At 43.6% G+C, this 27,046-nt stretch overlaps 1 protein-coding gene across 1 annotated transcript in view; it reads left to right on the forward strand.

Annotated features, from left to right (window-relative positions):
- Nucleotides 1-20,019: 20,019 nt before the first annotated feature.
- Nucleotides 20,020-27,046, forward strand: part of LOC115439331 (urotensin-2 receptor-like) — a 66,749-nt gene continuing 59,722 nt past the window's right edge. The window contains exons 1-3 of the mRNA XM_030163161.1: nucleotides 20,020-20,324; nucleotides 23,048-23,763; nucleotides 24,896-25,274. Of these exons, the coding sequence (XP_030019021.1) occupies nucleotides 23,050-23,763; nucleotides 24,896-25,273 (1,092 nt within the window). The 5' untranslated portion in view covers nucleotides 20,020-20,324; nucleotides 23,048-23,049 and the 3' untranslated portion in view covers nucleotide 25,274. The remainder of the gene's footprint in view (nucleotides 20,325-23,047; nucleotides 23,764-24,895; nucleotides 25,275-27,046) is intronic.

Raw genomic sequence — 27,046 nt, forward strand, 5'->3', positions numbered from 1 at the left:
ATCGATCCAGCTGATGTCATCACGTCTATGCATGTGCTGATGTCAGTATATCAGTTGGCTCTATATATGGGCCAAGTTTGAAGTAAATTGAAGCAAAATGTATGTTTTTATAGACATGTGACATTTCGCCCATTACAAGTAAATGGGAGGGAAAAAAAAGATTGAAAAAATTCAGACAAAATTTGAACCTTGACCTACTTTTCCCAAAATGTAACCACACCTATTCTGGGTCACTGGCAATCTATAAACCCAATTTAGTATGAATTCAACCCATAGTTTCGGTGCTAGAGTTTTAACAAACAAAGAAACAGACAAACCGAACCAAAAACAATACCCTTACCTCACCTTCGGGGGGGTGGGGGGGTAAATTTCACATGTATCCTGTAACAGGTAATTATCCTTCAGTGTAATCCCACTGGTGTCCACAGGCTGCTCGTTATAAAAAGCTCTTGCCCTCTTAGAATTCCATGGAAGCCACTGTTTTATGGTCAGGAACTGTGATACAGTCACTTCAGGCTCCACAGAAGAAGAGAACATGGTTTCAACAAAATGTCTGGATTCCAAACATTCCAGAACCAATGACAGATGTCACAGCCACTCTGTCCATGTCTGATGCCTTACATACATGAATGAAAATAAAAGGACTGAGTTAAAAACACAGTACCTGTAACATTAACATTATCATGACTACAAATATATGAGAAGGTGGGATTAACCCTGACCCCAGTGTCCTCCAAACTGTCGCCACAAAGTCTGTTTGTGTTGCCTTTAAGGCAACATGTTCATGAGTGTAAATAATAATACTCAAATGTTTCCTACAATGTTAAAAGTCAATGTAAGTTGTATAGCTAAATAATTCATGGTTTAATAAGTTTTTGTTAAAAAACATTATCGCTAAATTGTACTTCCGGTTTCGGACGTCTTACTTCTGGTTTCCGGTATCGGAATGTGAACAGAGTTCATCGTGGTAGATGTTAAGCATGGTACTGCAATCCGTCACCATCCAGGGTGAATCATCAGGCAGGGAATGCCGTAAGGTCATTAATATAACTAAATATGTTTAAGATACGATATCACTTATACTTAATCAACAATATATTGTTTGTATAAATCGTTTGTACTTTGTTTTCTATGTCAACTGGCACCATGTGTTGAAAGTGCTTGTATTGTTTGTCACAGTTTTCACCATCGTATTGGAGAGAATTAAAGCAGCAGAACTCATCCAGGCTCTTCATTGGTGCTTCAGCTCAGTGTTTGGACCTGGTTACAACACTTACGTTGAAAACACTACACTGTTCGTCAATCACTCTTTGCACTAATAGTTTTCCCTTAATTTTGTCATAATTATGAAGAAGACAAGCCTCTCTGAGGACTATTTCTTCTGAACTGCCTTATTTACATTGCACCATTGTCCTATGGTTTAATGTTTTCCATCCAGTCAATATTTACTACATTATGGCCTGAAAGTATGTGATGTGTTAACGTATGGTTGTCCTGTAGCAACGAGCCTTGTATTTTACAGAAGAGAATACATGCACAATAAAACAGACCCACATCCTGTCAGACTGAGGACATCATCTGTTTCCCATTTTTTTAACGTCTCTTTCTGTTTTTTCTTCTTCACTGGTTAATGAGGTGAAGTCATCCTGTGAAGATTCCCATGATTGTTTCGTTCTGTGACATTCCTTACATTCCTCTACGCAGCAGATATTTAATAGATGTTTGTTATTGTTATTCTGTGGTGAAGCTATTCATGAAAACATGCTTTCCACAGGAGCAGTGTGGCCCCTGCACCGTTAAGACTGGAACCTTCCATGATACACCCACTCTCAGCCACGCCAAACACATCACACAACAGCTGATCATTTCTTTCCAATGGTTAGTGAAGACGGTGGAGAAAAAGCCTGTTTGTTTTTCAGCTGAAGTGTTTCCATCCAGTCGGACCTGGAACGCTGTGATAGGAGGAAATTCTGTCATAAAACAAGTCAGCGCTTCCTGAAGCTGTGTGCCTGTTGTGCATCATAAGAGCGGATTCCACAAACCACTGATCAGGTGTTCCTGTTTCCAGAACTGAAGCAGCATTTCCACATGTGACGTCCACATGGATGACGACAGTAAACACTGATCACATGGATTAGCCTTTAGAAACGAACGGGAATTCTGACACCAGGGATTAAAGACATTCCTTTGGTAAATACAGGAACAAAAGGACAATGGGAGTGTCTGTTTGGACCTGTGACAGTTTGGTTAATCTGCCACAAACACACACACACACACGCACACCTGAAGCATACCTGACAGCTGCCGTATCCACCCTGGAAAGCATCGCCACATCATCATCACCTGATTCGCCCGCAGTTGGTGGCAGTTTTTAAATACCCTCCACATCCGCATTCCACGGTCGGACAAAGTCGGCACGAAACAAGAGGGAAGAAGAGTCAGAGCCAGCGCTCACAGACAGGACAGTACGGAGGGTTAACCCCGGTACTGGGTCCAGTTCACCAGCACACTGACCCAGAACACATTCAACTGTTCCAATCTGCCACTGGTTCATCCATCCACTCATTCATCTGTTAGTTCATCCACTCATTCATCTGTTAGTTCATCCACTCATTCATCTGTTAGTTCATTCATCCACTCATTCATCTGTTAGTTCATCCACTCACTCATCTGTTGGTTCATCCACTCATTCATCTGTTAGTTCATCCACTCATTCATCTGTTAGTTCATTCATCCACTCATTCATCTGTTAGTTCATCCACTCATTCATCTGTTGGTTCATCCACTCATTCATCTGTTAGTTCATCCACTCATTCATCTGTTAGTTCATCCACTCATTCATCTGTTGGTTCATCCACTCATTCATCTGTTAGTTCATCCACTCATTCATCTGTTAGTTCATCCACTCATTCATCTGTTAGTTCATCCACTCATTCATCTGTTGGTTCATCCACTCATTCATCTGTTAGTTCATCCACTCATTCATCTGTTGGTTCATCCACTCATTCATCTGTTGGTTCATCCACTCATTCATCTGTTAGTTCATTCATCCACTCATTCATCTGTTAGTTCATCCACTCATTCATCTGTTAGTTCATTCATCCACTCATTCATCTGTTAGTTCATCCACTCATTCATCTGTTGGTTCATCCACTCATTCATCTGTTAGTTCATTCATCCACTCATTCATCTGTTAGTTCATCCACTCATTCATCTGTTAGTTCATCCACTCATTCATCTGTTAGTTCATTCATCCACTCATTCATCTGTTAGTTTATCCACTCATTCATCTGTTGGTTCATCCACTCATTCATCTGTTAGTTCATCCACTCATTCATCTGTTAGTTCATCCACTCATTCATCTGTTAGTTCATTCATCCACTCATTCATCTGTTAGTTCATCCACTCATTCATCTGTTAGTTCATCCACTCATTCATCTGTTGGTTCATCCACTCATTCATCTGTTAGTTCATTCATCCACTCATTCATCTGTTAGTTCATCCACTCATTCATCTGTTAGTTCATTCATCCACTCATTCATCTGTTAGTTCATCCACTCATTCATCTGTTGGTTCATCCACTCATTCATCTGTTAGTTCATCCACTCATTCATCTGTTAGTTCATCCACTCATTCATCTGTTGGTTCATCCACTCATTCATCTGTTGGTTCATCCACTCATTCATCTGTTAGTTCATTCATCCACTCATTCATCTGTTAGTTCATCCACTCATTCATCTGTTAGTTCATTCATCCACTCATTCATCTGTTAGTTCATCCACTCATTCATCTGTTAGTTCATCCACTCATTCATCTGTTGGTTCATCCACTCATTCATCTGTTGGTTCATCCACTCATTCATCTGTTAGTTCATTCATCCACTCATTCATCTGTTAGTTCATCCACTCATTCATCTGTTAGTTCATCCACTCATTCATCTGTTAGTTCATTCATCCACTCATTCATCTGTTAGTTCATCCACTCATTCATCTGTTGGTTCATCCACTCATTCATCTGTTAGTTCATCCACTCATTCATCTGTTAGTTCATCCACTCATTCATCTGTTAGTTCATTCATCCACTCATTCATCTGTTAGTTCATCCACTCATTCATCTGTTGGTTCATCCACTCATTCATCTGTTAGTTCATTCATCCACTCATTCATCTGTTAGTTCATCCACTCATTCATCTATTAGTTCATTCATCCACTCATTCATCTGTTAGTTCATCCACTCATTCATCTGTTAGTTCATTCATCCACTCATTCATCTGTTAGTTCATTCATCCACTCATTCATCTGTTAGTTCATCCACTCATTCATCTGTTAGTTCATCCACTCATTCATCTGTTAGTTCATTCATCCACTCATTCATCTGTTAGTTCATCCACTCATTCATCTGTTAGTTCATCCACTCATTCATCTGTTAGTTCATTCATCCACTCATTCATCTGTTAGTTCATCCACTCATTCATCTGTTAGTTCATCCACTCATTCATCTGTTAGTTCATTCATCCACTCATTAATCTGTTAGTTCATCCACTCATTCATCTGTTAGTTCATCCACTCATTCATCTGTTGGTTCATCCACTCATTCATCTGTTGGTTCATCCACTCATTCATCTGTTAGTTCATCCACTCATTCATCTGTTGGTTCATCCACTCATTCATCTTTTAGTTCATCCACTCATTCATCTGTTGGTTCATCCACTCATTCATCTGTTAGTTCATCCACTCATTCATGTGTTAGTTCATCCACTCATTCATGTGTTAGTTCATCCACTCATTCATCTGTTAGTTCATCCACTCATTTATCTGTTAGTTCATCCACTCATTCATCTGTGAGTTCATCCACTCATTCATCTGTCGGTTCATCCGCTCATTCATCTGTCGGTTCATCCACTCATTTATCTTTCAGTTCATCCACTCATTCATCTGTCTTTTCATCCACTCATTTATCTGTTAGTTCATCCACTCATTCATCTGTCGGTTCATCCACTCATTCATCTGTTGGTTCATCCACTCATTCATCTGTTAGTTCATCCACTCATTTATCTGTTAGTTCATCCACTCATTCATCTGTGAGTTCATCCACTCATTCATCTGTCGGTTCATCCACTCATTCATCTGTCGGTTCATCCGCTCATTTATCTGTCAGTTCATCCACTCATTCATCTGTCTTTTCATCCACTCATTCATCTGTTAGTTCATCCACTCATTTATCAGAAGCCGGTCATCTCATCATACCAGTACTCCAGCAGCCAGAACCTGGAGTGGATTTCATACTGACTGGACTGGACTGACTGACTGACTAACAGAGAAGTGAAAATGGGGCGTGAGTAAAATCTTTTTTTTTTTTTTTTTTTGTTTTCTCTAAGGCCCTGAATTTGAGCTGTGCACTTGTTTTTTTTTTTATTATATTTAGTGGATGAATTGAATCGTTTTTTTCTTTTTTTTTTTTATACCGAGAAACTGTTGAAAACCCGAAGTGGATTTTTCGTTAAAACAAACTGAACTTTTTTTTTTTTTTTTTCTTTTTCTTCTAAAAAATTGAACCAAAGCCTAAAGTGGAGATTTTGTGTTTGATTTTGTTTGGTTGGTGGATTTTGTTGAGTTTGGACTTTGGGGGGGAAACTGGGTGTTTGAATTTGTGCTTGGAATTTGTGAGTTTTATGCATTCATTGTTTAATATATGATTTTGAATTTTAAATGGTTTAAATGTGTGATTTCTTTTTTTGTCATTTTATGTGTAGGGTGTTGGTTTAATTAACACTTGCATCCTTTGTGGAGTTTGAGTGATAATAAACGGACAAAAACTAAATAACCAAAAACAAAGACTTGAGCATATCCAAAAGACTGAATTAAAATGACTGACTTAACATCTTAAATGTCAGGACAGAGACCTGGCTGGCACCCCTAAAACATCGATATAATAAAATAATATAAATAAATTAAAGCTTCAAACTCAAACTGTCACAAGTTGACATAGACAGAAGACAAGCAGAGAAAGGGATAAAGCTGCAGAGACGACAAACTATGACTGGGTTAGAGGTGGGGCTAAAGTTAGGGTTAAAGTTAAAGTTAGGGCTAAAGTTAAGAGTTAGGGTTAAAGTTAAAGTTAGGGTTAAATTTAAAGTTAAGATTAAAGTTAGGGTCAGGGTTAAAGTTAGGGTTAGGGCTAAAGTTAGGGCTAAGGCTACAGTTAGGATTAAAGTTAGGGTCAGGGTTAAAGTTAGGGTTAGAAACATTACTGACTGTTCATGTCCCCCAAACCCACCATCTTTGAACTTCACCTTTTCCTGTTCGAAAATCCCAGTTGTGATGTAAATACAGATTCTGGGGTATTTGACAAAGACAAATGTTGACAGAAAACAGTAGACAGAGTCCTGGTGTTGGAGCCCTGGATGACGTCTGCACCAGCGGCTGCTAAAGGACCTCTGTCTGTCACAGTACTTGGTTTGTGGAAATACCTTTAGATGAACTCTGTAGGACCTGCTGCTCTGGACCATCACACATCAGATTAAATGTGTGAGTACGTACTAAAGGTCAGACATGTACTGGTGTAGGTGAATGCTTAATGTAAATTGCCTATAGGTGTGAATGTGACGGTGACTGGTTGTTGTTCTCTAAATGTCCAGGCTGTTACTGAAAATGACAATCAGTTCTCGACTAACTTACCTGGTTAAATAAAACTAAAACACATGTTTATTTGATGCGGTGTGAGTAAGGACTCACGTGCACAGTTCAATCATTTGGACGATCTTTATTACAAAGGCTTTAAGCTGGCACAAAAACTCAGGGCTCTTCTTTACAGAAATCTTCGGCTGTAACTTCCAGGACACTCAGACAGAATGGAAGTTTTTCCTTCCACTGCCACCTCTCACTAGTGTTTGCTCCTGGAGGATTCTGTTGGGTTTCTGGAAACTGGCTTAGAGTCTGGTTTCAACTGGCCTGATATGTTAAGTGTCAGGAGAAAACTTTTGTTACGATTTGGTGCTATATAAATAAAAGTTGATTGATTAATTTTTAATCTACATTAATCACGTTTCATTTTGCATGAGCAAACAGACTCATGAAAGAAGGAAATATATACTCACTTAACGTGTTTATTAAACACCGTCAACAGTTTCAACAAAACAAGTTGAAACAAAGTAACATGAAATAACTGTTCGGTCTTTGTTTTTTTGTACTCAAATTCCCATCCAGAGGGCCGATGTGCCGTTTAGTGTCTTCCATCTATATGGGGTGGGCCTGTCACTGCTGGATCAACTGCCCATTTGTGCGACGGTAACTCCACTTGGACAAACTGCCTGAAATGTGCTGCCAGAGACTTTCAGAGTCCTTCTGCGCTGCAGACGGGCTAATTACCTTAAATTTTTTAATCAGATCAATAATAATCATAATAATAAAACATCGGTTTTATATAGTGCTTTTCTAAGTGCACAAAAAGACACTTTACAATAAACAGCCAAGGGACGAACACACATCAAATGGGTATGGAGTTAACACTAAAGGTCAATCAAAGAACAAATACAGAGACAAATATGGAGAAAGAAAACACACGAGAAGGTAGATGAGGGTGGACGAGGTGGAACAGGCAGTCAGTTTATGAAGGATGATCTGAACAGGTGGGATCTGAGTCAGCTTTGGAATGAAGTCAGTGTGTCGGAGTTCCAGATGTGAACGGGTAGGGGGTTCCAGAGGGTGGGGGCAGAGATGGTAAAAGCTCTGTCACCCAGAGTATGGAACTGAGTGTGGGTGACGGGGGTGAGAAGGTTAGCATCTGCAGAGCGGAGGGGGTGAGTAGGGGAGTGGAGGAGCAGTAGATCAGTCAGGTAGGAGGGGGTGGGGTTATGTAGGGGAGTGGAGGAGCAGTAGATCAGTCAGGTAGGAGGGGGTGGGGTTATGTAGGGCTTTGTTGGTGGTGAGGAGGATCTGGAAGTTCATGCGCTGTTGAACGGGGAGCCAGTGAAGTTGAGGGTGATGTGATCTGTGGGGTGCGAGTGGGTGAGTAACTGAGTTCTGAACATACTGTAATTTTTGGAGAGCGGTGGAAGGAAGGCCAGAAAGAATGCTGTTGCAGTAATCGAGTGTGGAAGTGATGAAAGCGTGGATGAGTGTTTTGGCAGCTGAAGGGGAGAGGGTGGGGTGGAGATGTGCAATGTTGCGAAGATGGAAGAAGGATGTTTTGGTGGCATGATTGATGTGTTGTGACAACTTGGTTAAGTTGCACCAAACATAAACACACCCCCCCCCGTTAGCATGCCTGGTATCTTCTGTACACACCCTGGAAACTGTCACCACGTCAGCGTCGTCACCTCATTCGCCCGCAGTTGGTGGCAGTTTTTAACCCCCCCCCCAATATCCGCATTCCACGGTGGAGTCGGTACGGCACAGAGTATAGGAAGCGTCGGAGCCACGGCTCATCGATTCGACAATAGTGCAGCCGTTAACCCTGCTACAACGTCTGCGTAACCATTTATATCACTTACCAACTACATTCACCTCTGTCTGTTCTCCCATTGGTTCATCACATCTGTCCATCCATCACATCCGTCCATCCCACTGCAGCAGAAGACAGTCACCGTCATACCAGCACTTCAGCAGCAATAACCCGGACCGGATTACAAACTGACTGGACTGGACTGACTGACACTGACTGACTGTGCGACAAGACAGTGGAGGACAGAGTGAGGAACTGAGGTTTTTATTCTCTACTCTCTTGTTTTTTATTTATGTATTTATTTTTTTTTAAAAAAGCCCTGAATTGGAACTGTGTGCTTGTTTTTGTTTTTCTATTTTACTAAGGAACCTGAAATGAACTGAATTTTTTTTTCTCCTTTTTGAGAAACTGTGGAAAACCAGAAGTGGAATTTTTTGTTTAAATGAACTGAACTGTTTTTTGTTACTTTTTCTCTCAAAAGACTGATAAATTGTGGAAATTTTGAGTTTGGATTTTTGCTTGGTTGGTGGATTTTTTTGAGTTTGGACTTTGGGGGGTGGGGGACTGGGTGTTTGAATTTGTGAGTTTTGCGCATTCATTTTTTTAATATGATTTTGAATTTTAAATGGTTTAAATGTGTGATTCCTTTTTTTGTCATTTAATGTGTAGGGTGTTGGTTTAATTAACACTTGCATCCTTTGTGGAGTTTGAGTGATAACAAACAGGCAAAAACTAAATAACCAAAAATAAAAACTCGAGCATATACAAAAGACAAAGAATTAAAACGACTGGCTTAACATCTTAAATGTCAGGAGAGAGACTGTAATGCTGATAGTACGGACCCAGAACCCAAATGCAGAACTAGGAGGCGGATGTAAAAGTTTACAGAGTTTATTATGTTCAGGTGATACAAAAATAAAGGCTGTGATAATGAACAGGATCTTGAGGACAGCAACCAAGGAAATCCTCGAGGGATTCGTCCTCCGGGCGAGGGACGCGAACCCACGGTTAGGCTCCGGGTTTTGAGTCGGCACGCCGACTAGGGAGAAGCAGAGGGAGGTCAGGGACGGAAACAGGTCATACACGGGAGAGCAAACAGACAGGCAACAGGACATAGGGGTAAAGCTAGCTCACGTACCAAAAAACCAGGCGTAGAAGTCCAAAACCAGGAAGGCAGATGGAGGCAGACAAAACTGACAGGGAGCAGGCAAAAACAGGATGACAAAAACGGGTCGAAACACAGGTAGGCAAACGAACAGACAGGATCAAAACGCTGGTAGGTAAACTGCGAGAGATTACGAACTGGCGTCTGACCAGGGGAAAGGACAGGGTATAAATACACAAAAGGGAGGGAAGACAACGAGACACAGGTGGAACACATCAGGGCGGAGTCAGGTAATCAGGGAAAAGGTGAACACGAACCAGGAAGGGAAGTAAAGACAACAGACAAGACACATGAGGAAAACTTAACAAAATAAAACAGGAAGTGACAGACAAACATAAAAGACAGACAACACCAGACTAACGTCCAGTAGCAGGCTTCACAGAGACCTGGCTGGCACCCCTAAAAAATCAATATAATAAAATAATATAAAATAAATAAATTAAAGCTTCGAACTCAAACTGTCAGTGTGATTTGAAGGAGAAGGTGGGGTCCACGATGATGCTGAGGTTTCTGGCCAGGGGAGAGGGGGTGACTGAATGACCATCGATGGACAGTGAGAAGTTCTGAGAGGAGGGGGAAGGGATTTGGGTCCAAAAATGATGATTTCAGTTTTTTTGTTTTTGAGTTTGAGGAAGTTGTTGGTCGTCCAGATTTTTATGTCAGTGAGGCAGTTGGTGATGGTGGACAGAATGGTGGGGGTGATGGCTTTAGTGGAGATGTACAGCTGTCGCCAACATACAAGTGAAAGTGAAGACCGTGGTGAGGGATGATGTGAACGAGCAGAAGTATGTACAGGATGAAGAGAATGGGACTGAGCACAGAGCCTTGGGGGACACCGTGTGGTCCAGGGGTGGTGTGTGATTTGTGGTTGTTGATGGAGATGTAGTGAAATCTGTCAAACAGGTAAGAGTTGAACCAGGAGAGGGCAGAGTCAGTGATTCCAATGGAGTGCAGACGACGGAGGAGGATGGAGTGATTGATGGTGTCGAAAGCTGCACTGAGGTGGAGGAGAAGGAGAATGGTGAGGGAGGCGGAGTCAGAGGAGAGTAGGAGGTCATTGGTGACTTTGAGAAGAGCGGTTTCAGTGATGTGGTGAGAACGGAATCCAGATTGAAATGTTTCATACAGTTTGTCGGAGAGCAGATATTGCTTGAGTTGGGTTGTGACGGCTCTTTCCAGTATTTGTGACAGAAATGGGAGGTTGGAGATCGGTCTGAAGTTGTCGGGGTCATTGGAATCTAGGCCGGGTTTCTTAAGGAGGGGGGTGATGGCAGCAGTATTCAGAGGTGGGGGGACTGTGCCAGTGGTAAGGGAGGAGTTGATGGTGTCAGTGATGAGTGGGGCGAGAGGGGTGAGACAGGCTTTGATAAGGGGGAAGGGCATGGGATCCAGAGGGCTAGTGGGTGATTTCATGTTGGAGAGTAATTCAGGGAGTTCGTCAGTGGTAATGGTTGAGAAGAGGGAGAGCTGTTTGTCTGTGGGTGGGGGAAGAATGGGGTCAGAGGTCAGAGGTGAAGGCAGAGGAAGAGGCAAGCTGGGTGTGAATGTTGTCAATTTTGGAGTGAAAAAATGATAGAAAGTTGTTGCATTTTTCAGAGGTGAAAGATGATGGGATGTTGTCCTGGGGTTGGAGGAGTTTGTTGATGGTGGAGAACAGAGAGCGGGGGTTGGAGGATCCAGTGTGAATGACGCTGGAGTAATAGGCGGAGCGGGCTTTGTTAAGTGAGGTTTGGTACAGGTGCATGTGTTCTTTGTAGGCGAGGGTGTGTACGGTTAGTCCTGTTTTGGTGTAAAGGCGTTCAAGCTGTCTGAGTTGTTTTTTGAGTTTGTTAAGTTCCGGGGTGTACCAGGGGGCTGAGTGAGTGAAAGTAACAGTTTTTGTTTTCATGGGGGCCAGCTGGTTGAGGGAAGTGGACAGTGTGTTATTGTAGATGTTGACGAGGTCTGTGGGGGTTGGGTTAACAGGGAGGGTGAGGTCAGGAAGTGTGTTAGATATGCAAGTGAAGAGAGAGGCGGAGCAGACGGACTTAAGATTTCGGAAGGCTATTGTGCGGTCTTGTTTGGGCTGGGGGGCGGGTATGTTGATATCCATTGTGATGGCCAGATGATCGGATATGGTGAGGTCGGTGCTGGAGATGTTATGAATGTGGAGGCCAGTGGAGCAAACCAGGTTAAGGATATGTCCACAGCTGTGGGTGGGGAAAGTTATGTGTTGGGTGAAGCTAAGGCATTTGAGTAAATCCAGGAAATCATTTGCATTTTTACAGTCAGGGGAATCATTGTGGAGGTTGAAATCGCCAAACTGTAGGACAGAAGTTGATGACAGTACTGTGATTAATTCTGAGAGATCTGATAGGAGGGATGGGTTGGGTTTGGGGGGGTGGTAGATGATGGCAATGAGAAGAGGTTTAGGCCAGGCAGTTTAAAGCCAGGTGTTCAAAAGAAGGAACAGCAGGTATGGAGAGAGGTCGTGGATTAAGGTTATAATGGTGCCCTCGGCCCTCGAGGCATGGATTGTCTAAGCATGAGTATCCAGCGGGGGTGGTTTGGTTTAGTGCAAAGTAATCCAAGGGTTTTTGCCAGGTTACAGTAAAACAGAGGAGATCCAGTTTAGTGTCAGTAATGAATTTATTAAGAATGAGGCTTTTATTGTTGAGGGATCATGTGTTGAGGAGGGTGAGTTTCAGGTGCTTTTGTTTTGAAATTGATGATGTGGAAGTCAGAATTGGGCGGAGGTTGAAAGAGTTCACACTGGGGTTGTTCTGATGACGCAATGCGGAAGTGCGGAAGCCGGTGTCCATGCTGTGGTCGGACCAGAGAGAGGGAATGCTGTTTATCGTGGCAGAATGGTAACTAAACTTGTGGCATGAGCTTCGGTGGATGTAACGGGGACGGAGAAGAAGTTTGGAGCTTTTTAGTGAGGCGATGAGTTCCATGGAAGGAGGCGTTTGGTGGTTTAACTGGAGGAGTTGCATAGATGTGTAGCGTGGCACCATGGCTGGGACTGTGACAGTGCCGGAGGTGGATGATGGAGGTCTGAGTTTGTTGAGGGCGTTAACACCAGGGGTGATAGCTGGTTTGAGTCGGCAGGGTTGCAGGATGGAGTAGCTGAACATGCTGACCACGGATGGTTGTTTCCAAGCCCCTATGACCACTAGCCAAGCAGCGCTGGCACCAGGCAGCAGCCGGCTAGCCGTTGACGCACTAGCTTGTAGCCGGCCACCCGGCAGCCAGCTAGCTGATACTCCAACGGTGCTGGCAGGGAGTCCCGGACAGCTGACAGCAAAAGCATGGACAGGTAGCAGGCAGCTAACCGTAAACTGGCTGGCTAGCAGCCAGTTTCCCACTAGCCCGCTTTCCCGCGGGCCAGAGCTGCCAGCGAATCTCGGGCAGATGTCCCAGAGATGGAGAGTAGAGACTTAGATGAAGACAATCCAAACCATAACAGGACGACAGAAACAGTTTGTGCCCGGGGTGGTACTTTGGTCGGCAACCAGGCAATGGTGACATGATCCAGAGCCCTTTTCACAGTGGGTGAAGTTGACAGCTAAAGGTCGCCTTGCAGGTAGGCGTCTACTCCACCGGTAAAAATGGGTAAGAATAGTATCCAAAGTCCAGAAAGGTGTAGAAGCAAAGGTACTGATATGAGCTGTGAACAGAGCAAGTAGCCAAAAAAAAGAAGGAAAACTATAAAGTTTAAAGACAATCATGAATGGGGAAGTGGCGAAAAGTGCAACACCAGCATCCTCCCCACAGCGGGAGGACGCTCTGGGGACACACACACACATTGTGTGTGTGTGGGAGGGGCTGATGGGGGACGTGGCCTTGGTGGTGATTGGGGCCTGGGGCAGGGGTACTGGCTGCTGGTTCTCTTGTGGCAGTGTGTCGCTGTGCCAGTAATTGCTACACCATTATGGTGTGTACGACGGGGGAGTTCTGGAGGATGGTGGGTGGGGGGCGGAAACTCTCTGGGTGTGGTTGCTGGGTGCCCCTCGGTGGCTCCTGCCCGGTGGCGGGAACGAGGGTGCCTACTGGCTCATCTTCTGAGGAGAAACTCCTTCCTTCCAATCATACTATCCCCCAGCCCCCCCCCTCCCCCCGCACACAAGCATGTAGGACCTTGGGAGTGTGCACGGTCTGAGGGAGTATGTCGGGGGGTCATTAAAACGGCCCCCTTCAGTGGTACCCTGGGGCAGCTAACTCCTCAATTTTAATTGTACCCACCCACAACACACAGGAACACTGACACCACACACTCATTTTTAGGGGGCGGGCTGTGTGGTGCCTGGTGGGCGGTGCCGTTTGGGTGGGCGAGGCTGGCTGTGCAACATGATTCTCAGCGGTGGCAGTTTCTGCTCCTCAGTTTTAACTGCTTGCACACATGCCTCACACTTCACAACATTGATAGGTGGGGAGGGGAGTGTGGGGGGCACTTGCTGGTGGGGTGGTGGACCACAGTGGGGTTCCCGGCGACTGGTGTGGCCGTCTGGGGTTCCAGTTGGTGCTGGGAATGTGTTCGGCTGCTGCACTTTAGGGGGACTCACGATGGTGTTGCTCATGGCCTGGGGCGTGTCAGTGTTGCTCCGGGTGCACTCTGCATGTTTGGTTTGTGGTGTTCAGCCTCCTGGGGGGTGGAGGTGGACGCTTGTCTTCTTCCGCCGGGAAGGTGTGTGTCTTGGGTTTTTGGGGGGGGCCGGTTGGGGATGGCAACATCAGCACTTCAATCCTAAGCATACTGGTGCCTCTGCTGGCAGTGTGTGGCTGTCTGAGGTGGCCTGGTCTCCCAGTGTGACGGGTGGCTCCTGGGCCTGTGGGGCTCAGGGGCCGGTGTCTTACTTACCCCTGGGTGGTCGGCCCCCACGGGGATTCGGCGGCTGGCATCCTTGGCCCCCTGGAGCCTGTGCTTGGCTGCTGTGGGGCAGTCACAGAACTGACTGGCTACAGTTTGGCGTCTACTAAATGAGGTCATTTTGTTCTTGCAGCCCTGGTTTTGGTCAACACACTGTCTGGGCAGAACTGTCTTCTCATGCAGGGTGCAAGATCTGTTGTGCAATTAGTCAGGTATTTGAAGTGGGCGTGGTTAATGTGGAAAAGCGGAGGACCCCCCCATGAGTTTGGCACTGGAGTTTCACATGAAGTATGACATGTCACGGGCAGAATAAACTTAGTTCTTTCCACCGCAAGAAGACGAACAAGTTTGAGTTTGTAGCAGGTCTTAGTCTGAACACACACCAGATAAAGCCTGTTGAACTGGTTCAGATCTAAACGCACTGACCATGGAATTCATGCTGTTGGCTCAGCTTCTGACTCAGCTTAAGGAAGGTGAGTAAAAATGCTCTTGCTGTCTCTTTTTGGAGAAATGGTTCTGGAATCTATCAGACTGAGAACTTTAAAACAGTTTGTATTGTTCAGTAAAAATTGTCCTACCTACATCCACATAGGCTGTACGAATTCAACTCAAGGATACATAGATTTCACCTGTGTCTGTTGGACTTGCTACATACTATGCTGCCTTTTAAAATTTGGACATTCAGGATTTCCAGTTGGATTTAGAACAAGTTTGCTGGGAAATGTCTCCTGGAGTCCAGCTGGTCTGGTCTGATCACAAGAGGGACCAACTCCTGATGTTCAGGTGCAGCTAAAAAAAAAAAAAAAAAAAAAAAAGAACATGGTGAAAAACAGTGAAAGACGTGTTTATTCATACACTCAACACTTGGTGGGGGCTCCTTTACTGCATCATTTGTGGACGGTGTCCACGGTGCCACATTGTGACCTTCAGCTCACTGGTACTGGTGGGTTTGGAGTACTTTTAGGACATGGTACCAAGTTCTATTGGAGATGGAAATCTGCATCTCCATATTACAAATTAAAACTCTGAAATCTGCAGGTAATTGGTTGTTTTAAGTTTGTACTTGATAAAACATCTGGAACCTTCAATAACTGACTGGAAATGTCAAAGTTACAAATTAAGAATTTATTTTCAGCAGGTTCAAAAAAAGGATCCTGGGCCAACACAGCACAGACACCAAAAGTCAGAAGAAAGAGTTTTACCCCCTTTTCTGTTATAAAAGTTAAACCGTGTCTCTTGTAGTGGGCTAAAAAGTAACAGCAGTAAACTAAAAACACACTTAAAACCAAATACCCACAGTTTAAGAGAACTAAAATAAGATAAAATAGTGAGTGCTGCAGTCAGTGGTTCATCAGTGTATCACCGTTCTGTCCGTTATTGATTATAGTTGTATATTGAATGACTCTGGATGTAAACATTAACTGACGTAGCACAGAAAATATACACACGGTGTGTTTAAACAGATCTTGACTGAATATTGTTTGTATGGTAATGCTGTGGTGGAGCGGGTCCAGTGAGGGGATGACGAGCCGTGTGTGCTGCGGTCCTCTTTCGCCGTGCCTCTGTAAAACACAGTCAGTGCATATTTATTGTTAAAGGTGTATAACAGTGGTGATTTTTAGAATATTGTGGGGAATGGGTGTAGACACATTAGGCGGCTGCAGCTGTGGCTCAGTTGGTAGAGCGGGTCGTCCAATGACCAGAGGGTTGGCGGTTCAAATCCTGGCTCTGACTGTCCACATGTCAAAGTGTCCTTGGACAAGACACTGAACCCTAAATGTGTCCCAGCAGGACCAGGCAGTGCCCTGCATGGCAGCAGCCGCCCGCTGGTGTATGAGTGTGTGTGTGAATGGGTGAGTGTGAGGAACTGTAAAGCACTTTGGGCACCATGAAGGTGGAGAACATGCGCTCTATAAGTTCAGTCCATTTACCATTTTAGATGCTAATGTACCGTATGTGGCTTCCGTTTCCACCAGAGTGTCCAGCTAAAAGAATCCCTGGGGGGCTTGGACACTGTTTAAAGGTTCTGGGAGGGAAGCACACATGGGAGGTTGAAGGAGGGGTGTTTGGTGTGGGGTTAAATGTAAATATGTAGATATGTGTTTGTCTAGTGTTGTTTGGGTATATGGCTCTGTATTAATATTTGTAAATAGTGTATTTTATGAGTTTGTGGTGTTTTTCTAAAGGTAAAAAGAACTATATAGTTAGTGTGTGTATATATAAATGGTGTAGCCCAGTCACGTGCACAGTGGCCTTCTGTATATATGTGGGTCATTTAGTGTTGGTAGGGCGTAATGACGGGACTGTTGGTTCTTTTAAGGGAGTCGTTCAATCAGGAGTCGTTCACTGACAAGAGTCGTTCAACAGACTGGCTCTGTTATGTTTTTGGCATTCTTTTGAAACACCAGTGTTTAAATGACTAAATAGGCTACATGTGATGATTGACATTCCATTTTAAAGGTGTTGAATTGGCGCGGCAGTAAATATTATTTTACCGTAAAAAATAATCGTTAGTTCAAATGTGTGGGTTAAATCCATGACATGAGAGGTGACATTAGACAAATGATGGAACTGGACCAAAAACATCCCAGTACATTCTGTGGACTAGTCTGTAGAATAAAAGGGAAGAAGAAAATAAAAGATTTTCTGATGAAAGAACATTTGATTCTCCTCAAAACAAGAACAATAAATGTGAGTTTTTAAATGGTGGTGCAAATTATTCGTTGACCCAGACTTGAAAGATATATATTTTTTGCAAATATTACAAGTGTCATGTCCATCTTTTCTTTCTGAAAAGTTCATCCAAATCCTCCTCCTTTTTCTTTGGCTCATTACTCACAGGTGCTCACTCACTCACTCTCAAATTTTTCTCTGGTTTCAACCAGTCTTCCAGTTTCTCCTCCTCCTCCTCCTCCTCCTCCCCCTCTTCCTCCAGTCTTCCAGCTCCTCCTCCTCCAATCTTCCAGCTCCGCCTCCTCCAGTCTTCCAGCTCCTCCTCCTCCAATCTTCCAGCTCCGCCTCCTCCAGTCTTCCAGCTCCGCCTCCTCCAGTCTTCCAGGTCCTCATCCAGTCTTCCAGCTCCGCCTCCTCCAGTCTTCCAGCTCCGCCTCCTCCAGTCTTCCAGCTCCTCCTCCAGTCTTCCAGCTCCGCCTCCTCCAGTTTTCCAGCTCCTCCTCCTCCAGTCTTCCAGCTCCGCCTCCTCCAGTCTTCCAGCTCCTCCTCCAGTCTTCCATCTCCACCTCCTCCAGTCTTCCAGCTCTGCCTCCTCCAGTCTTCCAGCTCTGCCTCCTCCAGTCTTCCAGCTCCGCCTCCTCCAGTCTTCCATCTCCACCTCCTCCAGTCTTCCAGCTCCTCCTCCAGTCTTCCAGCTCCGCCTCCTCCAGTCTTCCAGCTCCTCCTCCAGTCTTCCAGCTCCGCCTCCTCCAGTCTTCCATCTCCGCCTCCTCCAGTATGCTCACCTCATGCTTCAAACTGTTGTTTTTTTTTTAAACTTCTTCCATCAGACATGCTCAGTGCACTTTTTTTCTGCTGGAACATTGTCCTCCAGCCCAGTCCCTCCCCAGTGATGCTAAATTGACAGGCAATCGGACACTCCCTCCTAATAAAAAAAAATTTAAAAAAATGAACAGCTCTTTACAAAGACTCAGTTCCCATTGTTCATTTCAAAGAGCTGGTCAAAAGATTCGATTCGTTCGTGAACATCACATCACTAGTAGGGGGTTGGTGAAGGTTGTGTTTTTGGAGTTTCCTGCAACAATAAATAAAAGTGTTTTTTGCTACAACACCTAACCCTAACCCTGGGTCCAAGCTCCTTTTTAAACGCACCTTGACTACTCAAGCTGTTGGAGTCAAACTATCAAAATCAAATGCAGAGCCGTGAAGACCCGGCACCGGTCCAGTAAGCCAACCGCAGGGTTTTCCCACACTCACCGATGGCCTTGAATGCGTCTTCCTCTTACTCCAGCGTCCGGGGAAGGAAAAAAGAGACACCTCCCTGGAACTGGTGCCCTGGGCTTTTTAAAGGGTTCGTGATTTGCCCATTCACTGATTGTCAGTTCATTAAGGTGGATGTGTTGCAGGTGAGCCAGTCCAAACCCCACCCCTGACACTTCAATCACCACAAAAGGCCCATGTAGAATAACAAGGCAACACAACATGCAATGGACAGTTCACACTCACAATAAAAAGTCCAAAGTCCACAATGAATCATGCAATTAAAAAATCAAAACATGCAATACCAAAGAAACAAACACACATCTTGCACAAAACCACTCAGTAAAAGATTAACTAGAAGCACTCGGAGAGCGCAGACCTCCACCAAGGCAGATCAGTGCGCCCCCCATCACCACCAAAATTCAATCATTTGTTCCTTGTGCCAGTATCAACATTTCCTGAAATGTTCCTCCAAATCCATCCTTAACTTTTTGAGTTATCTTGCACACAGACAGACAAACCAACGCCAGCAAAAACAGAACCTCCTTTGGCAGAGGAAATAAAAAAAGAAAATCATGCTCATAAAATTGCTGCATCCCTTTTCCTGCTCGCTGGCTTCCTGACAGAAGCTTCACACCTTGGACTGTGTAAACCTCCAGTGTTTTGGAGTTTCATCTTTATGTCAGGAGTCATCTGTATCGTACACTGTCAAGGACACTTCCATAAAAACTCAAACGTGTTTGTATTTTCAACGCTGCTGTTTGAACCATTCTGAGAATTTTTAAAAATGTATTTGATGTGAATTCCAAACCTCTTGAAAAAGCGCAAACAACAAATGTCCCTGACCATCGTCCAGTGACCCGTCCTGACTGTGTTGATCTCCAGTGGGAGGTTAAAGACCGGCTTCAGCTCAGACCAGACCCTTTAGCCCTCCTACTGTCCACATGCAGCAGATCAGGGTTGATGACAGTACTTAGGTGAATTGCTGCAGTGTGAGGTGACCCTGATGTTTCCCATTTAAAATAATGGATTACCCCCCCCACCCCACCCCACCGGCACCACCCCCCTCCCCCGCTGGAACAAATGCGGTGTGTCGGCTGTCTTTTTGGCTGCTGATTTATGCTGTGTGTGTTTGTCAGTTGTGTGTCTGTGTAAACGTGTCTAAAGTGCTGCTGTGGTTTGTTAGCTGGTGCCATCCGCTGCCTGTGTGGACAAACATGGCACAACACTTTTCCTACACACCTCCTGCCGTCCGCGCACTCTACTGCTCCTTCACACTTTAGGGCTCGGGCGAGTGAGTTTGTGAGTGAGTGAGTGAGTGAGTGAGTGAACAAGTGAGTGAGCGAGTGAACAAGTGAGCGAGCCTCAGTGGCTGCATGCTCCCCCCCCCCCCCCCCCCCCCCACATATATATACACACACCTCCTCCTCCTCCTCCCCCTGTTCCCTCATTACCTCTGCCACACTCTGCTTCTCAGTCAAAGGGGCTGCTTCTCTGGAACTCGCTGCAGCTGAACAGGATCCTCTCACTCATCCTCTGCTCTATATTTCTAGTATCATTTTGTCTTTTTTCTGCTGCTGATGCTGCAGAAGGTTCACAGTTTTTCTGTTGTGGATGCCAGCAGGTTAATGGACAGGGGAACTTTTAAGGCTGCTACCAGTGCAGGTTTTTTTCTTGACTGGATCTTCGACTGGCTCTGTTCTCCAAGGGTGATATGTAGATGTGGATGACTCATTTGGGTTGGGTTTTTTTTGTTTGTTTGTTTGTTTTGTACCATCTATATGTTCTGAGCCTCAGACACTGTAGAAGTTGTTGGGACATGTTCTGTAGTGTGTCATTTTTGCGGTCTGTGTGCAGTTTGGAGGAGTAAAATGAGGCAGAGCATGGGTGATGGAGCTGCAGCTGGATGTTGAATCTTTGTGTCTCAGTCGGCAGGTAAGGCTGCGTTCTGCATGCACACATCAACACAGCATGGTATCAAATGAATAATAGATGTAATGAAATTGCTCATACATAGGACGTGCATTGGCTGTGAAGGCTGCTGTGTTTATCAGACACTTCTATTTGGAGTGACATGGAATAGAAAGAGGAGCTGATGTGATCTTTGTCCCTGATGCTTTCGGAACAGCATCGTCCTCATTCTTTCTTAATGATTTTCTGTCTTAATCTCACTCCAGTCAGAGATGTAGAGCTCTAATACTAAGGAAGAAGTTAAAGTTTCTGTTCGTTTAGGAGTTGCATGAACTGTCTGAACTGATGCACATAAAGACCAACTGATGATCATATTTGAAGACTTTTTAAAAAATGGTTGAGGGAGAGAATGAGCAGTTTCATATTCCTCAGAAGGAAACTAAACGGACACCACTCAGTGTATTCATCTGATATCTCACCTCAGCAGCCTGAGAACTGATTGGACTGTTACTATTGTCATTATCGGGTCTGCGTATCCGTCTGCTGCTCTCTCAGTTCACTCATTAAATCCTGATCAACTTTGTTTTTGGGACAAAAAAACAGACCTAAACAGATGTTTAACATCACACAACAATTTTATTGTGTCTGAGCGTCGGCACAGTGTAGGGAAGTCTAAAATGCATGTGTGACTCAGGTGTGTTTTTAATAGGTCACATGGATGCAGGAGTTTGACTTTATCATTTTGCGATGTGCAACAGTCACAAAAACCTGTGATAAAAGGTTGATTAAGCTGTGAGTCATACAGTTCCAGTGGAATGAGCCAGTAAAAGCCTGTTCTGAACTGGAATCCCTCACTTCACCTCTTTATTATCTTATTATCTTTATCTTTGTATTTTATTATTTATCTTTATGTCTTTATTCAAATGCAGCGCTCAGAACATTTCTGTCCTCTGTCCTTTTCTTGATGTTGTGAAGCCCCAGGGTTTATCCTCATTAAGTGAGTGTGTTTTTGACATCTGCGTTCATTTTTCACAGTTCTATTTAAAAATGTAAAAAGTCATAGCAGCTTTTAAAACACACCAATATCAGGGATTTCAGTTACAGCGATTTGACCCTAAAGTGTAGACACTCTCCTAATAAGTGGCTTTTTGTATCAATGAAGAGTATAGATTTGTTGCCCATGGACCGGACAATGTGGCGTCCCTTTAACTGGAACCACATCTATTCCCACTGTTTCTAAAATACAGCCCTGAGAACATTTCTGTGGCATGTAATTTCCTGTTCTGTTTGATGCTTTGAATTTCTAAAGTCCATTCTCATCAAGCAGATGCATTTGTGACATATCTACAATAAAATACTGAGGTCAGACAAAAAATAAAAATCACAAACTGTTTCAAAACATCTGGAGATTCACATGGCTGACTCGGAAAAGTTTTGAGAACACAGTTTCTTTCTTTTTTTTTTTTTTTCATGGGTAGCAGCTTTTAAAAGAGGAGGTAAAATGAAGGATTTCTCAGTCAAAGGACATAACAATTCTGCAAATGAATGGATAAATTAATTTATCATAAGATGTAATTCATTGCAGCTATTTTTATTAACATTTTAAATGTGTTAATAAAAAAAAAATACAAATGCAGAAAATTCTTTTAAAAAATGATTTAAAAGTTTTTTTGCTTGGAAGAGGTGGAAACGTTTATGTATCACTTTAACCCATAAAGACCCAGTGCAACTTTTATGACAGCTTCTAAATGGATTTTTCTCTCCTTTTAACCTTCTTAAGAGATTTATTACCATTTTTTATATTATCCTGTGTAATTTTCCATAATTCATTGTAAATAATGTATTTTCCCCTATATTTAAATAAGTGATCATGTAGACATTTATGAAAACTCAGAGAAGATTCAAAGGATATTATTTACAAAAGAAAACAAGAAAAAGTGACATTTTCAGCAAAATATATTAATTGAACATAAAAACAAGCCTCAAAAACCACTGTCATTTGTCAAACTCCATGGGTTTTACTGGTGAATCAACGTTGAAGAAGATGACAGTGTTTCTGCATTCACTGTGGAGCTCCTGAACATCCAAATGGGTCATGTGTGATGACCATGAAAGGATGACACACTGCATTTTACACCAGTTATTTACATGGAGTGATAGGATTAGTGGATCAACAGGTATTGAACATTAGAGATGAGTCGATGCTTTTGGTCACCAGTGGCTTTGTGGGTCTAAAGCAGATGCATAGAAACAAAAACTAATGTATGAAGAGGTACGCACATGTTGGACAAAGCTTTGACCCATGGAAGAGTTTGTACCAATGCTGTATGATCCACCAGTCCTGTTCAGTTTGACCAAAGCCAGGTCCAGGTTTTTCACAATAATCTGCCCCTGACATATGTCATCTCCTCGAGCACAGACCCAGTTTAGCATGTTAGTATATGAACCACGATCTAGACCTTTAATGAAAAGTCACATGTTGAAAGAAAACTCATATTATGCACATGACGTATGCACATTTGGATTAGAGTTAGGGGGTTAGAGTTGACCCTAACCCCCTAACCCCACTAACTCTACCCCCAACCCCCTAACCCCACTAACTCTGCCCCCAACCCCCTAACCCTAACCCCCCTAACTCTAATCCTAACCCCCTAACCTTAACCTTAGCCCATCTGATAATGTTGTAAGTCAAATGCTGACTGGTCCCTGGTCATTCTTCTTCCTAACGCCTGTTTCGGCCTTTCCAGAGATGACCACTGTTTCCATGGAGCCTGTTGGAGTCCTGGTGGACAGAGGCGCTAATGCCACCGACGCCCCCCTCAGTGCAAATGGGGTCACTGCAGCGACCTTCACCATCGGCACCATCCTGTCCATCATGTGCCTGGTCGGTATCTTGGGGAACATCTACACTCTGGTGGTCATGTGCCACTCCATGAGGAGCGCAGCCTCCATGTACATCTACATCATCAACTTAGCGTTAGCTGACCTGCTGTATCTGCTGACCATCCCCTTTGTGGTCTGCACACACTTCCTGGGGGGATGGTACTTTGGGAATGCAGGGTGTAAGATTTTGATCAGTATGGACTTCCTGACCATGCACGCCAGTATTTTTACGCTGACGATCATGAGCACAGAGCGCTACTTTGCCGTTCTTAAACCACTGGACACGGTCAAACGCTCCAAAAGTTACCGGAAGGCCATAGCTGTGCTGGTCTGGGCTGCGTCTCTGATCCTCACCTTACCCATGGTTGTGAGCATTCAGCTGATGACGGTGGGCAATAAGACCATGTGTCAACCCACCCTGTCCCCACTCTTCTACAAAGTTTATATCTCCTCCCTGTTCTGCACAAGCATCGTGGCTCCAGGACTGATTATTGGATATCTGTACGTCCAGCTGGCACGCACCTATTGGGTTTCACAGACAGAGACCTTCAAACAAACCAAGAAACTGCCCAATCAAAAGGTCAGTGTTTGATTTCTAATTTCTTATCATGTAAAACACATCAGCCTGCCCTCTCATGATGGATGTAGTTGAAGGATTCCAAATGTGAAGCCAAAGTCCAAATGTTCTTGACCAGTAGAACTTCTGCCAATGTAGAAACTCACTCAGTCTTTTTAGGAGGATTTCCTCTGGGGAGTCTGTGTGCAAGCTATCATTTCTCTGATCAGTTTATTTAGAGCTTACTCATTTATACAAAAACTAGGGATGCGTCAGTCCTGAAATTCCAGACAATCCAATTCACCAATGACATTAGGCCCATAAAGTGGGGGTGGGGGGGCAAATGTCTGATATTATTATTTTTTTCTCCTGTCATTCCATAAATGTTGCTGTGGTCAGATCAGATTGGTTCTGTGTTTCCTTTGCTTGTTCCTCGGTGCTTCCTTGCTCTAACTCCTGCAGTCAGTTGATGGTGCAGCTGCATCAGTTCAAACCTGCCTTTCAGACGCACTGAATATAGACGCACAATCAGCAACTAGTTTCAGGTTTGGTCAATCACATTGCACGCGCTAAATAAATATTTGCATTTACTCCTCCCAATAATTTTGCACATTCTGTCAGAAATGCCCGTATTTCATATTCATCAGGACAAACATGCTAAATGGGTTGGACCAGCTGAGTTCCCATTTGACCGACGAGACCTTCAGTGTGTCCTGTTAGTAGATCAACTTCAACGTGTTTTTACGTATGCAGTAAAGTTTGTGCACGTTTTTACACCATCGTGCTCCTGTTCTGGGCCTGTTTCCTGTCATAGTAGTAGTAGTAGTAGTAGTATTAGTAGTAGTAGTAGTAGCAGTAGTAGTAGTAGTAGCAGCAGCAGTAGTAGCAGTAGTAGTAGTAGTAGTAGTAGTAGTAGCAGTAGTAGCAGTAGTAGTAGTAGTAGTATTAACTCTCCTGAACCTCCTTCCAGGTGCTCTACCTGATCTTCACCATCGTGCTCCTGTTCTGGGCCTGTTTCCTGTAGTAGTAGTAGTAGTAGTAACAGTAGTAATAGTAGTAGTAGTAGTAGTAACAGTAGTAGTAGTAATAGTAGTAGTAGTAACAGTAGTAGTAGTAACAGTAGTAGTAGTATTAACTCTCCTGAACCTCCTTCCAGGTGCTCTACCTGATCTTCACCATTGTGCTCCTGTTCTGGGCCTGTTTCCTGCCCTTCTGGGTCTGGCAGCTGCTGACTCAGTTCCATCCGTCCTTGTCTCTGTCCAACAAAGCCAAGCGGAACATCAACTACCTGACCACGTGTCTGACCTACTCCAACAGCTGCATCAACCCCTTCCTCTACACGCTTCTCACCAAGAACTACAAGGAGTACCTGAGGAAGCGCCGGCGGGTGTGGTCGGCCAGCAGCTACTTCAACAGGAGGAGTCCTTTTCAACGTTCGCCTCGCCGCTCGCCGTCCGCCAGCAGTCAGCAGTTTACGGAAAGTTTCAGCCTCACGCACACGGCGTCCGTACGAACGCACAACAGCAGTTTATGAGGTAAGAGCACAGCCATGACAACACACGTCCAGAACATCCTTCTGCTCACCACAGCAGAGGTGGATGATGCACCTGCACTACATAACAGGGCTGTAGTATTATGGGATGGTGGAGGCCTAATTCACTACATAACACAACTATGGTATTATGGGATGGTGGAGGTCTAATTCACTACATAACACAACTATGGTATTATGGGATGGTGGAGGTCTAATTCACTACATAACACAACTATGGTATTATGGGATGGTGGAGGCCTTATTAGTGCTATTGGGTCTGATCAAGTGGTACACATGGACACATGTCATGTTCGACGGTCTCTGTCATGTAAACAGAGTAACTTACATGCATGTATTATACATATTTGAGTATGTATTTATAAGCACTTTAACATCATGTACAAACAAAATAACAACATTTGGGGAGATAAAATGTTTAGATAAAAAATGTCACATTACTGCTCAGTAACATGAGGACTTGAAATAGACATCCATTTTTTAAGCTTTATGCAAACATTCAAAACATGTGGTTCTCGACAGAAGTTGATATCAAATAGGACAAAACTTTTTAGATATTATCTTCAGCTATGCTGAAAATAAATTTTGGCGTGAAATATTGAAAAGTTTCTGTGTTATTGACACGAGAACGTGGTACCATGTGGACAGGCTGCTATAGTAACATGTGGACCACTGTATGCATCACCCAGAATGTTGACTTATTTTTTAAAACAAGCCAGATATAATCACAATGTTTTATTTGATGTGTTTAACACCAGTGTTGGGCTCATTACTTTAAAAAAAAGTAATTAGTTATAGTTACTAGTTACTTTCCCAAAAAAGTAATTAAATTAATAATGGAATTACCCCTTCATAAATGCAATTAGTTACCATGGACGGTAATTATTGCATTACTTTTTTGAAAAACCTTCAAATATGAAATATATATATATATATATATATATATATATATATATATATATATATATATATATATATGTAATCTGGTCCATCTTTACATTTGACCTGCCCATTGATTATTCATTAAAATACTATTATATATTAAAAGTACCATTAGAACACATGTATTACAGACAGCTGAAATGTAGCTGTAAAACAGTGGCACTGTGCTGATAAAGTCTAATGTTTTTATGAGTTTTTGCTGAGTCAGAACATGATAACAGTTGTTTTCCACACCTGAATGTTAAAGTCAGTGGTTGTTCATGTGTGTGTGTGTGTGTGTGTGTGTCAGATGAACACATCCAGGGTGAACTCTGACCTCTCCAGGCCTAAGTGGTTTAGAAAATGAATGAGTCAATGAATCAACAAACCTGCATCATAGCAGAGCAACCAGTCACAGTCCATCTGGACCATTCATTCCATTGTGTGTGTGTGGGGGGGGGTTGTTAAACCTTGTTCGACTCCAGTTTTTACAGGAAACATTTAAAGTAAACATTACTCTTGTTGAAATTTCTTGGGGATTTATGGCAAAAGCTCAACGCCATCAGATTGTTGCTGTTTCTTCCTCTTCCACATCAGTGGCCTGGGAGCTGTGGGACTGTGTGTGTATATGTGTGTGTATGTGTGTATATGTGTGTGTATATGTGTGTATATGTGTGTGTATATGTGTGTGTCTGGGATTGGGCTTTGTTTGAATTTCTATTGGAGGAAAGTCTTGTTCCAATGGTTTTTGTGATTACAGATGGTACCGATTTGTGGCACTCTGAAAAATGTGGCTGTGTGAAAGATACTGGTATGAGTGGAGGGGCAGTGTGG

The sequence above is a fragment of the Sphaeramia orbicularis genome, chromosome 19, assembly GCF_902148855.1.
Source record: "Sphaeramia orbicularis chromosome 19, fSphaOr1.1, whole genome shotgun sequence".
NCBI lineage: Eukaryota > Metazoa > Chordata > Actinopteri > Kurtiformes > Apogonidae > Sphaeramia > Sphaeramia orbicularis.